General features: G+C 38.9%; 1 protein-coding gene across 5 annotated transcripts in view; it reads left to right on the forward strand.

The window, feature by feature from the left end:
- Window positions 1-12,218, forward strand: part of MPP2 (MAGUK p55 scaffold protein 2) — a 106,765-nt gene that overhangs the window by 12,367 nt on the left and 82,180 nt on the right. For all 5 annotated transcript variants that reach the window (XM_058181857.1, XM_058181855.1, XM_058181859.1 and 2 more), the window contains one exon: window positions 2,279-2,387. In XM_058181857.1, coding sequence (XP_058037840.1) covers window positions 2,357-2,387 — 31 coding nt within the window. In that variant the 5' untranslated portion in view covers window positions 2,279-2,356. Of the gene's footprint in view, window positions 1-2,278; window positions 2,388-12,218 lie in introns of those variants that run through there.

The raw sequence follows: 12,218 nt of genomic DNA on the forward strand, positions 1-12,218 counted from the left end.
CCACTGCCGCTGCCGGAAAGAGCCTCAGGCCAGGCCGCCGCCACTGAAGAACTCGGCCGCCGCCATTGTTGGAAAAGGCCAGGCTGCTCACACCACCGGCACCACAGGCGAGGGTAACAAAGGGAGAGAGGTTCTAAGCCCCTCGAAGCAGGGCCAGGCCAGGCCGCCGACCACCGCCGCGGAAAACCGCGGAAAAACCGGCTGCCACCGCCGCCGCCGTCGCTGGAAAAGCCGGGCGCTGCCGCCCAGCCAGGCCGCTGCCGCCCAGCCTGGAAGGCGGACCGCTGGCGCCGCTGGAAAAGGCCCGGCCGCTGGAAAAGGCCGGGCCGCCGCCGCCGTCGCTGGAAAAGGCCCGGCCGCTGGAAAAGGCCGGGCCGCCGCCGCCGCCGCCGCCGCGGCCATCGTCGGCCGCACCGCCGGAGGGAGAGCGCTCCGGGACTCCTCCTAAGGGAACCCGGAGACGCCCCGCCTCAGTTTGCCCATCCTCCAACTCACCGCACTCTCCTCTACCCGGGCGGGGGGTCCAAGCTGTCAAAAAGACCCCCCCCCACCCGGTCTGGCCCGAAATAGGCCCGCCGCCGCATCAGCTGTTCAGCTGTTCAGCGGTGCGGCCGCCATCTTGGACATGCGCACATGAACCTTTCTTCCCCCAGCAGGAAAATTTAATTTAATTTAGTCCCATTTTTTTCTATTCTGTTCTTTTACTAGTATTGGGGCCTGCCAATGCTTTGCATTTTTAGCTATTGTATATGTCATCAACACAGGGACAGGGTGGCTCAGTGGCTAAGAAGCTGAGCTTGTCGATCGAAAGATCGGCAGTTGAATTATTCAAATTCCTAGTGCTACGTCACAGGCTGAGCTCCCATTACTTGTCCCAGCTTCTGCCAACCTAGCAGTTTGCAAGCATGTAAAAAATGCAAGTAGAAAAGTAGGGACCATCTTTGGTAGGAAGGTAACAGTGTTCTGTGGCCGTTGACATTTAGTTATGCTGGCCACATGATCACAGAGATGTCTTCCGACAGCACTGGTTCTTCGGCTTTGAAACAGAGATGAGCACCACCCCCTAGAGTCGGGAACGACTAGCACATATGTGCGAGGGGAACCATTACCTTTACGCCATCAACACTATGTTTCTTTCTCCAATTTTAAAGCATGTTTATTATTTCCAATTATGCAGATACTCCTCCATATATAGGTATAAAGGAGCCTGTCCATTATGTTGTTGTAATGGTCATAAAACAGGTCAATCATGAAACTGACTAAATTTTATAACCTCTTTTTGTGAACAAGCAGTTGTAAAATGACCATGGCAAATGTTGAACAAATGCTGCAGTTGTTAAGCAAACCAACAGTCCATTATAGGAATGGTTTTGTCAAAAACTGAAATGCTGCAAATAACCATAAATGCTACCATATTGATGTGTACCTGAAGTTGGGTCACATGACCACAGAGCGGATCTGGTCTTCAGACGCAGATTTTAAGTCCCCATTTTTGAGTTGATTGCAACTTCAAATGGTTGTTGTATAATCTTTCTGTATCAATTTGCAAAGAAATGTCAGCATACAGTTCAGTATATGTGAACAATAATCTATATTTATTATCTGTATTATTAAAGTCAGAATGTGTTGTTGTTTTTTAGTAAGAACTTAAGAAAAATTGCATTTTTAAAATATATTGGCCCCAAAGTAGGTGAGACTAGTTAAAAATTGTGGGAAAAGCAAAACAAATGAGATTGTTTAGCTCTTACAAGCCTGGCTTTGAATCTATATGTGTTTTTCCACTGTTGTGATGTTTAATTATGGTTGGTCTCTCTCTTTTCTTGGATGTAGTCTTCATTGTTCACAGCTGCACACTTGTTTAGTTCTTTTACTGTTGGAAACAGCTCCACAAATTTGAATAGGGCAGATGGTAGATTACTTCATTTAGGTGGGCTTTTGATAAAACTTGCTAGAATTTTCATATTCTTCATAACTGGGATGGGAAATTTTCAGATTTTTAAAAATTTGAATGTGGGAGAAAATAAAACTGGCGGAAGATACGTATCACCTTGACAATTTAGCTCTTCTTCTTATTCCTCTTTTTATTACCTAAAGAATAAAATGCAAAAAATAAAATAAAAAAAATCACCTAGTTAAGACCATGTCTGTTATTTATAAATAATTTCTGAACTGGATATGGGTTTCAGAATTAAGTAGGTGTATGCTACTGTAGGCAATGGGATAAATCTTTGAGATCATCTTTTGAAGAGGTGTTGTTCAATTTCTTCTCTTTCTGCAGGATCGCCGCAGGTGCTCATTAGAAGAAGAATTAACTATTTGTAATTTTATCACTGAGAAGACTTCTCTAGTTGTCGAAATGCCTGTTGCTTCAACCAACTCTGAGACAGGTAAGAACTTATTCCTATCTCTGATTTGTATTTTTCCAAACCGGTATTCTCCAGAAAACTAGAGCTAAACAAATCTAAAACAAATCTGGAGGGCATCAGGTTGATTATTGCACTTTCTGTGAAATAAAGCAAGGATTTGTAGGTATTTTATACTGCTCCCATAATTTCTTGCCAGTGTCAACTGGATTTACAGGAGTTCAAGTTGGAACTTGCCATAAAACTACAATGTTCTAATCCTTAGAAAGTTGATTAAGTTACCCGATTTTCTGCACTTGCCAAAACTCTGAAACTCAGACTAATCCAAATTAGGCATACTTTGATTGTTTCAATGAACTAGTCACAAATTGTTTTATTTCCAACGCTTATTGATATTCTCTGGTTAGTAACCATAATAAAGTGATCTTGTCGATCGAAAGGTTGGCAGTTCAGCAGTTCGAATCCCTAGTGCTGCGTAACGGGGTGAGCTCCTGTTATTTGTCCCAGTTTCTGCCAACCTAGCAGTTCGAAAGCACATAAAAAAATGCAAGTAGAAAAAATAGGGACCACAGCGTTCCATGTGCCTTTGGCTTTGAGTCATGCCGGCCACATGACCATGGAGACGTCTTTGGACAGCGATGGCTCTTCGGCTTTGAAACGGAGATGAGCACTGCCCCCTAGAGTCAGGAACAACTAGCACATATGTGTGAGGGGAATCTTTACCTAAACTAATAAACTAAAGATAAAACTAATCAGGTTGGCTGGGTTCAGCTAAAAAGTAATCAAATTTAACAGATTGTACAAATGCAGCCGCTAGATCTTTGACCTGGATAACTGATTTATATAAACCCAGCTATTCTGCTTTTACATTTTGCATTAAGGTTTTGCTCTCTCTCTCACTGCGTTAGTCTTTTTCATTTGGTGGAGGCAGCCAGCCCTAGAAGTTACTAGATATTTTCTCTTACAATTCCCAATAGCTCCAGGGATTAAGGATTATGGATATGTTCCTATACATACTAGAGGAGACGCACAAGATGGTAAGCCCAGTCTGTTGCTTTTTAACTAGGACTAGAGGAGATTTGGCCTTAATGAAGCCCAAGCAATAGTAGAAGATAGTGGGCTGCAGAAATTAAAGTTTTTGACTAGAAGGGAGGGAGAGCCTCCAAGTCTACCCTTTGCCATTGAAAGATTTGAGGTCTCTCTGTCAGCATCTCATAAATTTGTTGGCTGTGGAGATAAAATGATCTCTGTATAAGCTACTTTCAGGGAGAATATTAACAAACAAATAGTTCTTTGCAATATTGGATCTACAATTAGTTATGCAAACAATCTATGTCTAGATAAACAGAGTGCTGATAAAATTTAGTAGTGGGGATTCCCTGGATTTGCTGCACATTTCATTGTTGACTATCTTATTCTTTGGATCAGAGGCATATTGTTTTATCTCTTCAAGTTATCGTATTTCCTCCTCTGACTTTTAATTGCTGCATTGTATGGTGTAGGGTTTCCTGCCTGGGCAGGGGGTTAGACTAGAAGACCTCCAAGGTCCCTTGCAACTCTGTTATTATTATTATTATTATTATTATTATTATTATTATTATTATTATTATTATTATTATTATTATTATTATTATTATTGTTATTGTTAAATATTGTTGATTTTTCAGCATAAACCTGTTTAATTTCAATCCATTGTCACATGGACACATGGTCAGCCTTGTCATGAAATTGTGCCCCTTGTTCATACACAAGCAAAGAGCTTCTTTTTTATTATAGGATAATAATTTGAACATCCCATTAGTTAGAATTCAGCCAAGACATCATAATCCAATGCAAACAACTGTTTCCTGCATTTGAGGAGACTCTTTTATGTCCAGAAACTTAAACTGAGTTTGAGAGGGAATGGAAACCCAATAAGCCTTCTACTTGTCTCTGTGCATTCTCAATGATTATATTCGAATTAAGTTATTGTCCATTAGTTTTAAGCCTGGAACAAGATTTGTTTATTAACAAAATATTTCTTTGTCCTTCAGGAATGGGCAGGTTTTTTTTTTCCAGATAGTAATAATTAAATCTACATTTCAGCATTCAGAAAAGAATCAGCAAAATAGCCCAAATTCAGATGCCACTTGCAGAAACCAGAGGAAATTTTACAAATTTTTCTTTAAAAAATAATCAACCCACTTTCTAAATACGATAAGTTAATTGAAGTAGGTAGGCTTTGCATCTTCTGAAGTAGAATTGAATATTGAAAACAATTCCTGATTTACTACTGATTTTTGAAGAGGAAGAAAATGTAGAGGGTTAGACTCAAAAGCCAAAACGATCCTTTCCAGATTCATAATTCTGTGAAATTTCTGGTTTTAGTGATAGTGATGTTCGGGATTGCAAAGAATAGACCTTCCAGTTGCTTTACTTAACTTGAGAAGGTATCTGAGGAATTTCTGATTTTTTTAAAGCCAGGGTAGGGAACAGGATACTAATAAGTTTCAAGATACGACATTAGGGAATGCATGAAATAAAAAAATGATGTTTTGTTTTAAACCTGGAACAAATGTATCATGTTTTGGAAGATTTGTCAAAAGATACTGGGTAGGCAGCAGATTGGCAGAAGCTCTTGGCTGTTCCAGGTTTTGCCTGAAAAAAATCTTGGAGAGTCTTAAAAAGTGATTGGACCTTGTCCTTTTCTTCCATGCTCTGCTGCTTGGCTTGAATATTAGCTGGCCTGTTCATCTTCCCAGTGCCTTGCTTGTCCTATTTCTCTTTAATCCTTGCCATTTCCAGTGACATTGGCTTTCAATATAACCTAGAGATAGTCCTCAACTTTCAACTGGTTGCTTAAGGACCATTCAAAGTTACGTCAGAACTTCCAAAAAATATGAGCCACTTCTGATATCCCCCTCATGGTCATGTGACTGCATTTTGACCACTTGGCAACCAGCCTACATTTACAGCTGTTTGAACACACCTGTCGTGTCCCACTCCTCCGCTGACGGCCGGGTCAGGGAAATCCGAATCAGGTGTGCCTCTGCAGCTCTGCAAAGTCCTAGCAAAGTCCTCAGGGCAGGCAGGAGACCAGAAAGTGACTTCAGCAAGATATGTTTAGACTTTGCCTGACTCAGAGAATGCCAGAAAGCAGATCCTTTATATAGGCCATGGGGTGTGGCTCCATGACTCAGCACTTATCCAGGCCTGCCCCTCCCTTCCTTCTGTTGCCTCTGCCTATCAAGTCTTCTGACACGAGGGTCACTCCAATCGGCAGCTGTTGGTAATTGACCTTCCTCAGGCTCACATGCTGTGGAGGAGGGGGAGGGCTCTAGTTGCTCCGTTTGCCTGGGCATGGAGCCAGAGCTGGGGGCTGGAGATACTTGTTCTTCTTCAGCCTGTCTGGGCATGGAGCCAGGGCTGGGGCCGGGAGATGCCCCCTCCTCAGCCTGTCTGGGCATGGAGCCAGGGCTGGGGCCGGGAGGCATGCTAGGACATTCTTCAGCGTTCGGAAGCAGATAAGCAGACCCCGGCTGTGGTGGTGAGATCGGACAAGACACAACAACACCACAGCTTTTTGCTGAAAGCTAGTGTTTACTTTCGGTTTTCAGCAAAAAACCCAAAACAAAACCCCAAAACCCCAATAGCCTCTGGTGGCTCAGCAGACTGTTATTAACACAACTGCTTGCAATTACTGCAAGTTCAAGTCCCACCAGGCCTAAGGTTGACTCAGCCTTCCATCCTTTATAAGGTAGGTAAAATGAGGACCCAGATTGTTGGGGGCAATAAAAGTTGACTTTGTATACAATATACAAATGGATGAAGACTATTGCTTAACACAGTGTAAGCCACCCTGAGTCTTCGGAGAAGGGCGGGATATAAATTCAAATAAAAAATAAATTTAAAAAAATGATGGGTTTTCTTAATAAGCATGGCACTCACTTAACATTTGGCATCCCACTTTATGACTGTCATGACTTATGACTGTAATGGACAAGCTCCATTACAGTTGTAAGTCGAGGACTATCTATATCCAATTAATTCTCCCGTACCTAGCTAGTTTGCCGATGTGGTGCATCAAAGATAGGCACACAAATGCCTAACAGAATGAACTAGCAATTTAGATTGTCAAGCCTGGATTGTGTCTAGCATGTGTAGATTTCCCTGATATTGTATGGCATTCATTCAGTCAATCAATCAATCAACTGGCATGGCAATCAGTACCTTCGGATTTTTTCTGCCTAATTCAGAAATACATCTTCCAGAGCCCACATGATTTGGTCTAGGTGGCCCAAATGTACACATTTCAACTGGTTATAACCAAAGGCTTGGAAATTGCTCAGTGACCATGAAAACTCAAAGAAAGGGAAACCACCAAGCTGTGGCCAGCTCTGGAGGCTGCAATAGAGCTCTAAGAATTATCATGGAAACTGATCTGAACTTCCTATGCTAATATACAGATTGGTACTTTTCCACCCAGACTTTCCAAATGTTCTAGTATGTTTCTTGACAAAAAAAACACAACCCCAAAATTGTTTCAGTCCATCATTTGACGAAAACCACAAAAATATAGTAAGGAAGACTTTTCATGCAGATTTAACAAAGTCACAGAGAGTTATAGAAATAGGACAAAACAAATTTACTTATGATTCTGCAAAAATGGACCGACTAATTCAGTCGTGTTCTTTGCATTAAATTATATCAAATAAATTATTATTATTATTATTATTATTATTATTATTATTATTATTATTATTATTAATAATAATAATAATAATAATATGGATGAAAGCAACATAACAATAAAAGAAATACAAGTGTCAAAATTTAATATTCAGTTAAACCAAAGGATTAGGTAAAAATAACTATAAAGTCCATATGTTGTTTTAAAAAAGAGGACAAAGATAGGGAAAAAATGTGAAATTATAAATCATTACATTATTTTATAAAAGTCTATTATTCATTTAACTGGATGAGTTGCTCCTCTTATACTATAATAGCAATAGCACTTAGATTTATATACCACTTCAAAGTGCTTTATAGCCCCCTCTGTGAGGTTTACAGGGTCAGCATATTAGGCCCAACAATCTGAGTCCTCAAATAAATCAAAGAAACAGAATCAGATTGAATCACAGGGAATCAAGTGACACATAAACTTAGTAGCTTAGTTGTTGTTATTGTTGTTATTATTATTTATTTATTCATTTATTTATTTTATTCATTAAACATGAAACTCAGTCAACTGAACATTCAAAAATGAATCACAAATACCATTGATTGGTGCTAATGATTGATACAGGCTGCTGCCAGCTTCCTAGGTATCAACCAAGTACCTTCTTAAGATGTACGATGTTCCAAGTAGCGCAATATTTTTGCAGTTCCACTGGTGTTATTGCAGGAAGCTACAATTTGTTGATATATCTTATAAAATTCTTGGACATGGTACCAAGTGCCCCAATGACAATGGGTATCACTGATACATGTTTCATCCGTAGCTGTGTAGTTTCGATGGCCAGGTCGCGATATTTCATGATTTTTTCCAGTTCTTTTTCTTCAACTCTGGCATCTCCTGGTATCACAATGTCAATAAATTGTACATTTTGGTTTTTGACAACTGTGATATCTGGTGTATTGCGTTCCAATTGATGATCTGTCTGTATTCGAAAGTCCCACAAAATCTTCACTTTCTCATTCTCTATAACTTTTTCCACTTTATGTTCCCATGACTTTTTGGATACAGGAAAGTCATATTTTTTACATAATGACCAGTGGATTAATTTAGCAACATCATCATCATCATCATCATCATCATTATTATTATTATCTTTTTAAGCGTTCTTATTAGCTTTCAGACATTGAGTAGGGATACATGTTAAACATCTATGTTGCCTATTAGGAAGGATTGGTCCTTTTAATGTTTGTTTGGTTTATTAATTTTTGTGCCATCAAGTTGTTTTCTTCCTAACCCACTTCTTTGAAATCCATAGGGACTATCATAGCTTGCACAATACTGATCTTTGTAGGTATGTTGCATAATACTTTTGTTAAAAGCAATTGGTTTCATTAGTCTGACAATATGCAACTGTGTGTGGCAAATATAATTAGCCCTTATTTCAATAACACTCTTGATTACTGTCTTTTCCCTCAGGTGTCTTGCAGGATCTGAGCGTGTGCATGCATATGTCTCTGAGCAATGCAGTGCCCATTATAAATAAAGGCTCCAATGTTGCAATTCATTTTCCATTTACATACCAAGAGGAAATGCATGCCAAGTGCAACAATTTTAAAATTACATTGTGTAAGAGACTGGGCATGATTAGGTATTGAATAAATAACACATTAACATACCCTTAAGAAAACATATCGTAGAGTGAACAGATTTATAGAATTGTATTTTGAAGGTCCCTGTATCTTACCTTCTGCTTAGGACTTTCTAAGCTTGACTTAAAAATCTGTCAACAAAGGTTTTCAATTTGGATCTTATGTTTTTTTATTTATGAAATATTTGGAGATGAACTAAGGAATCTACATTCTAAGAACCATATTGTGAGATCAGCTCATTTTGCAATCACTCCAAATTTGGATTGTGATCCTATTTAGCCCAAAAGTGATTTGATTTGACTGAGGAAATAAATTAGACCTATGAGGAAAGTTTCATAGTTAAATTACTGAGTTTAATTTCAAGATACATTTTGAATATTGTAAGAGAAGGGACATGCTGTACCTTAGTTTGAAAAAGGAGGATTATTTCAACTTTAACCTACGTTTATTCAGAACTGTGAGGGTAACTGAATAACCAAGTTTGTACAACATGCTAAAATGGGGTTGAGTGGTTTATAGTTCAGGGTATTGTAAAAAATTCAGCTATCGTCACAGCATCTGTGAACCATAGCGACATGTTAAATAAAAATAATGACTTATTTGACGTTATCATAATATAGAAGAGGGTGATTTAGAGATTGTTGTTTTCTTTTTTGCTTGTGTGTCAATTTTAATGTTTTTCATGAGTCATCTATTGTGGGAGCAAATGTTCACTTGTGTAATATGTAATCTAGTTTTATATCTACTCAGAAATATGCAGCAGAAGAAAAGTGGCTGTGTGTAAGACTATAAGACATACTGAGCCTTGGCGATGCAGTGATTAGAGAGCAGTACTGCAGGCTACTTCTGCTGACTGCCAGCTGCCTGGAATTTGGCAGTTCAAATCCCACTAGGCTCAAGATTGACTCAGCCTTCCGTCCTTCTGAGTGGGTAAAATGAGGATCCAAATTGTTGGGGGCAATATGCTGACTCTATAAACTGCTTAGAGAGGGCTGTAAAGCATTGTAAAGTGGCATATAAGTCTAAGTGCTACTGCTATTCAAAGAGGTTGCCTATCCCTGAACAGCTTCTGCTGCTATTTTATCTATGAAATCATTGTAGATCATCTTAAATTTGACAATGAAAATTGTCTTCAAAATTGTGGCTTCAACTGTCACGTTCCTGCATGTGGTTTGTTTGGCTGTTCCTTCATTTGATATGTCGCCATTTCATATCCGTAACTCTGAGCTAACAACATTATTCTTGACTTCCATTCAATTGTGTCCAGTCCTCAGAGATTGTCCAAGTCCTGCAGTTTTCTTCTGAAGATTTTTCAGAAGTGCTTTGCCATTGCTTCTTTTTAGAGCTGAGCTCATGATCTCCCTTTTTCTAGCCTAATGTATAAACATTATATCAAACAGTTCACTAACAACAATTAAAAACCACATTTTAAAAAAATAATGAAACAATATAAAACCCAAAGAAGTATAAACAGCAGCCAAGGTATGAAAAAAAAACCCAGCAGTAATAAATACAATCATTGCATTGGTCTACCACACCTTCAGACCCCAAGCCTGCTTACACCACTCATTTAAATTTTAAGTCTAACTTTACTGATTACGTAGGAAACACAGTCTAAAATCCTAGTGTAGGATCATTAGGATGGCCATGACTGATGTGTACACAACCGTGAAAGTGATGGAAAGTATGTGTGAAATAAGAATACTAAGAATAATAGTTTATTATATACTGAAATAACAAAATTAAGAATAAAGTTTGTGTGCTGGATTCTATATTTACAATGTAAATGCATATATGGCCCCAGCTGCTATTTTTCAAGTTGGATAGTCTGTTTTTAGTCTTTCCTCTATCTGAAAAAGTTGAAGTCAGCACATCTTAAAGTTGTTGAGGTTAGGAGACCCCGCCCTAAAATTTTGTTACCTTGCATTATTAAAGTCTTAATTCAGATTCAGCTTTCCCTGTCTGGGAAGAAAAAATGCATATCTCAACTCTAATGCACATGCAGCTAAACGCTAAGCCACCAATTTATGTGTGAAGAACTCTTTCACATGCTGGTGTATCTCATTAAAGTATCTGAAGATAACACATGCCTTTTCCAATCTGGTAAAACAAGTGTTGCTGAGAATTTAAGTTGATATCCAGAAATCTGAAGGGTGAGAAAAAAGTTGTAAAACATGGTTATGCTGCCTAGTGATGATAATAATTTATCCAGTACCTCTTAAAATAGTAGGTATTATGGTCCATTTATTTTTGTTATTTTCCTAAGCCTCCCTCTCATCCATTTTCCCTATGTTGTGTTTTGGTTGGCAGTGGCGGGATTCAAACTTTTTTACTACTGGCTCTGTGGGCATGGCTTGGTGGCATAGCTTAGTGAGCATGGCAGGGGAAAGATATTGTAAAATTTCCATTCTCCCCCAGTCCAGGGGAAGGTTACTACAAAATCCCCATTTTCTCCCCATCAGCTGGGACTCAGGAGGCAGAAAATAGATGGGGACGGGGCCAGTAAGAGGTGGTATTTACTGGTTCTCTGAACTACTCAGAATTTCCACTAACGGTTTTCCAGAACTGGTCAGAACCTGCTGAATACCACCTCTGTTAGTCAGTCTTTTCTTTTGATAGACACCCTTATAAATAATATATATTATATTACAAGTATGTAGTTTTTTTTCTTTGAAGGGCACCTTTAAAGACTTCTCCAGGTGTTGAATTTGAACTCTTAAAAGTCCTGGACAGAGAGGTCATTGACTGGCTAGTAATTAGGTGAAATGTTAGTGTAATACATTAAAGGAGCACCAGGTTAGAGAGAATAGGAAGCTTTCAAACTTGCAAAATGCAAAAGAAAACAATGCGTATCACAGTATGCAGTAGGTCAGTATTTCTCAATGTTGACAATATTAAGGTATGTTGTGGACTTCAGCTCCCAGAATTTCCCAGCTAGCATGCTGAATTGAAATTCAGACACCTTAAAGTTGCCAACATTGAGAAACACTGCCTTAGATTGTGCAGTGGTGGGGGGTTCCCTAAAAGATGCTGTTTTTCTTACAAATAATAAAAAAATAGGTGTGCATCTGTATTTAAATATCTCATTCCATCTATACAGAAGTATTAGTATACTGTATTTGGAAGTGTATATGTTGGAACTGCTGGAATTTTCATCAAGCAACAAGATAAATGGAAGACTGTGCCCAAGAATTCTGTCAGTAAATGTCAATTGGTATGAAATATCTCTGGGACAAGCCTTCTCTACGTATGCTGGATTATTTTAACTCCAGCTTCTTCCTTTGAAGAAAAAAAAACTTGTCAACTACTCTGAAAAATAGTAAAATTATATCAGTGATAGTAAACAGTTTAGACAATATTTAAATATTTGCTTTATCCATCCTGGTTTAGTATAATCTTAGATGCAAATCTTTTCTCCTGTTGCCACAGAAACGAAGCTGTAATAGGGTGACTGCTGCAGAAAGAGGGACCAGCATCTTAGCAGCTAACACTTTTCAGTATTAAAATATTGAATCAAGCGGTGCTCAGACAGGAAGCAGCTGGGAATGC

The sequence above is a fragment of the Ahaetulla prasina genome, chromosome 4 (genome assembly GCF_028640845.1).
Source record: "Ahaetulla prasina isolate Xishuangbanna chromosome 4, ASM2864084v1, whole genome shotgun sequence".
Lineage (NCBI taxonomy): Eukaryota > Metazoa > Chordata > Lepidosauria > Squamata > Colubridae > Ahaetulla > Ahaetulla prasina.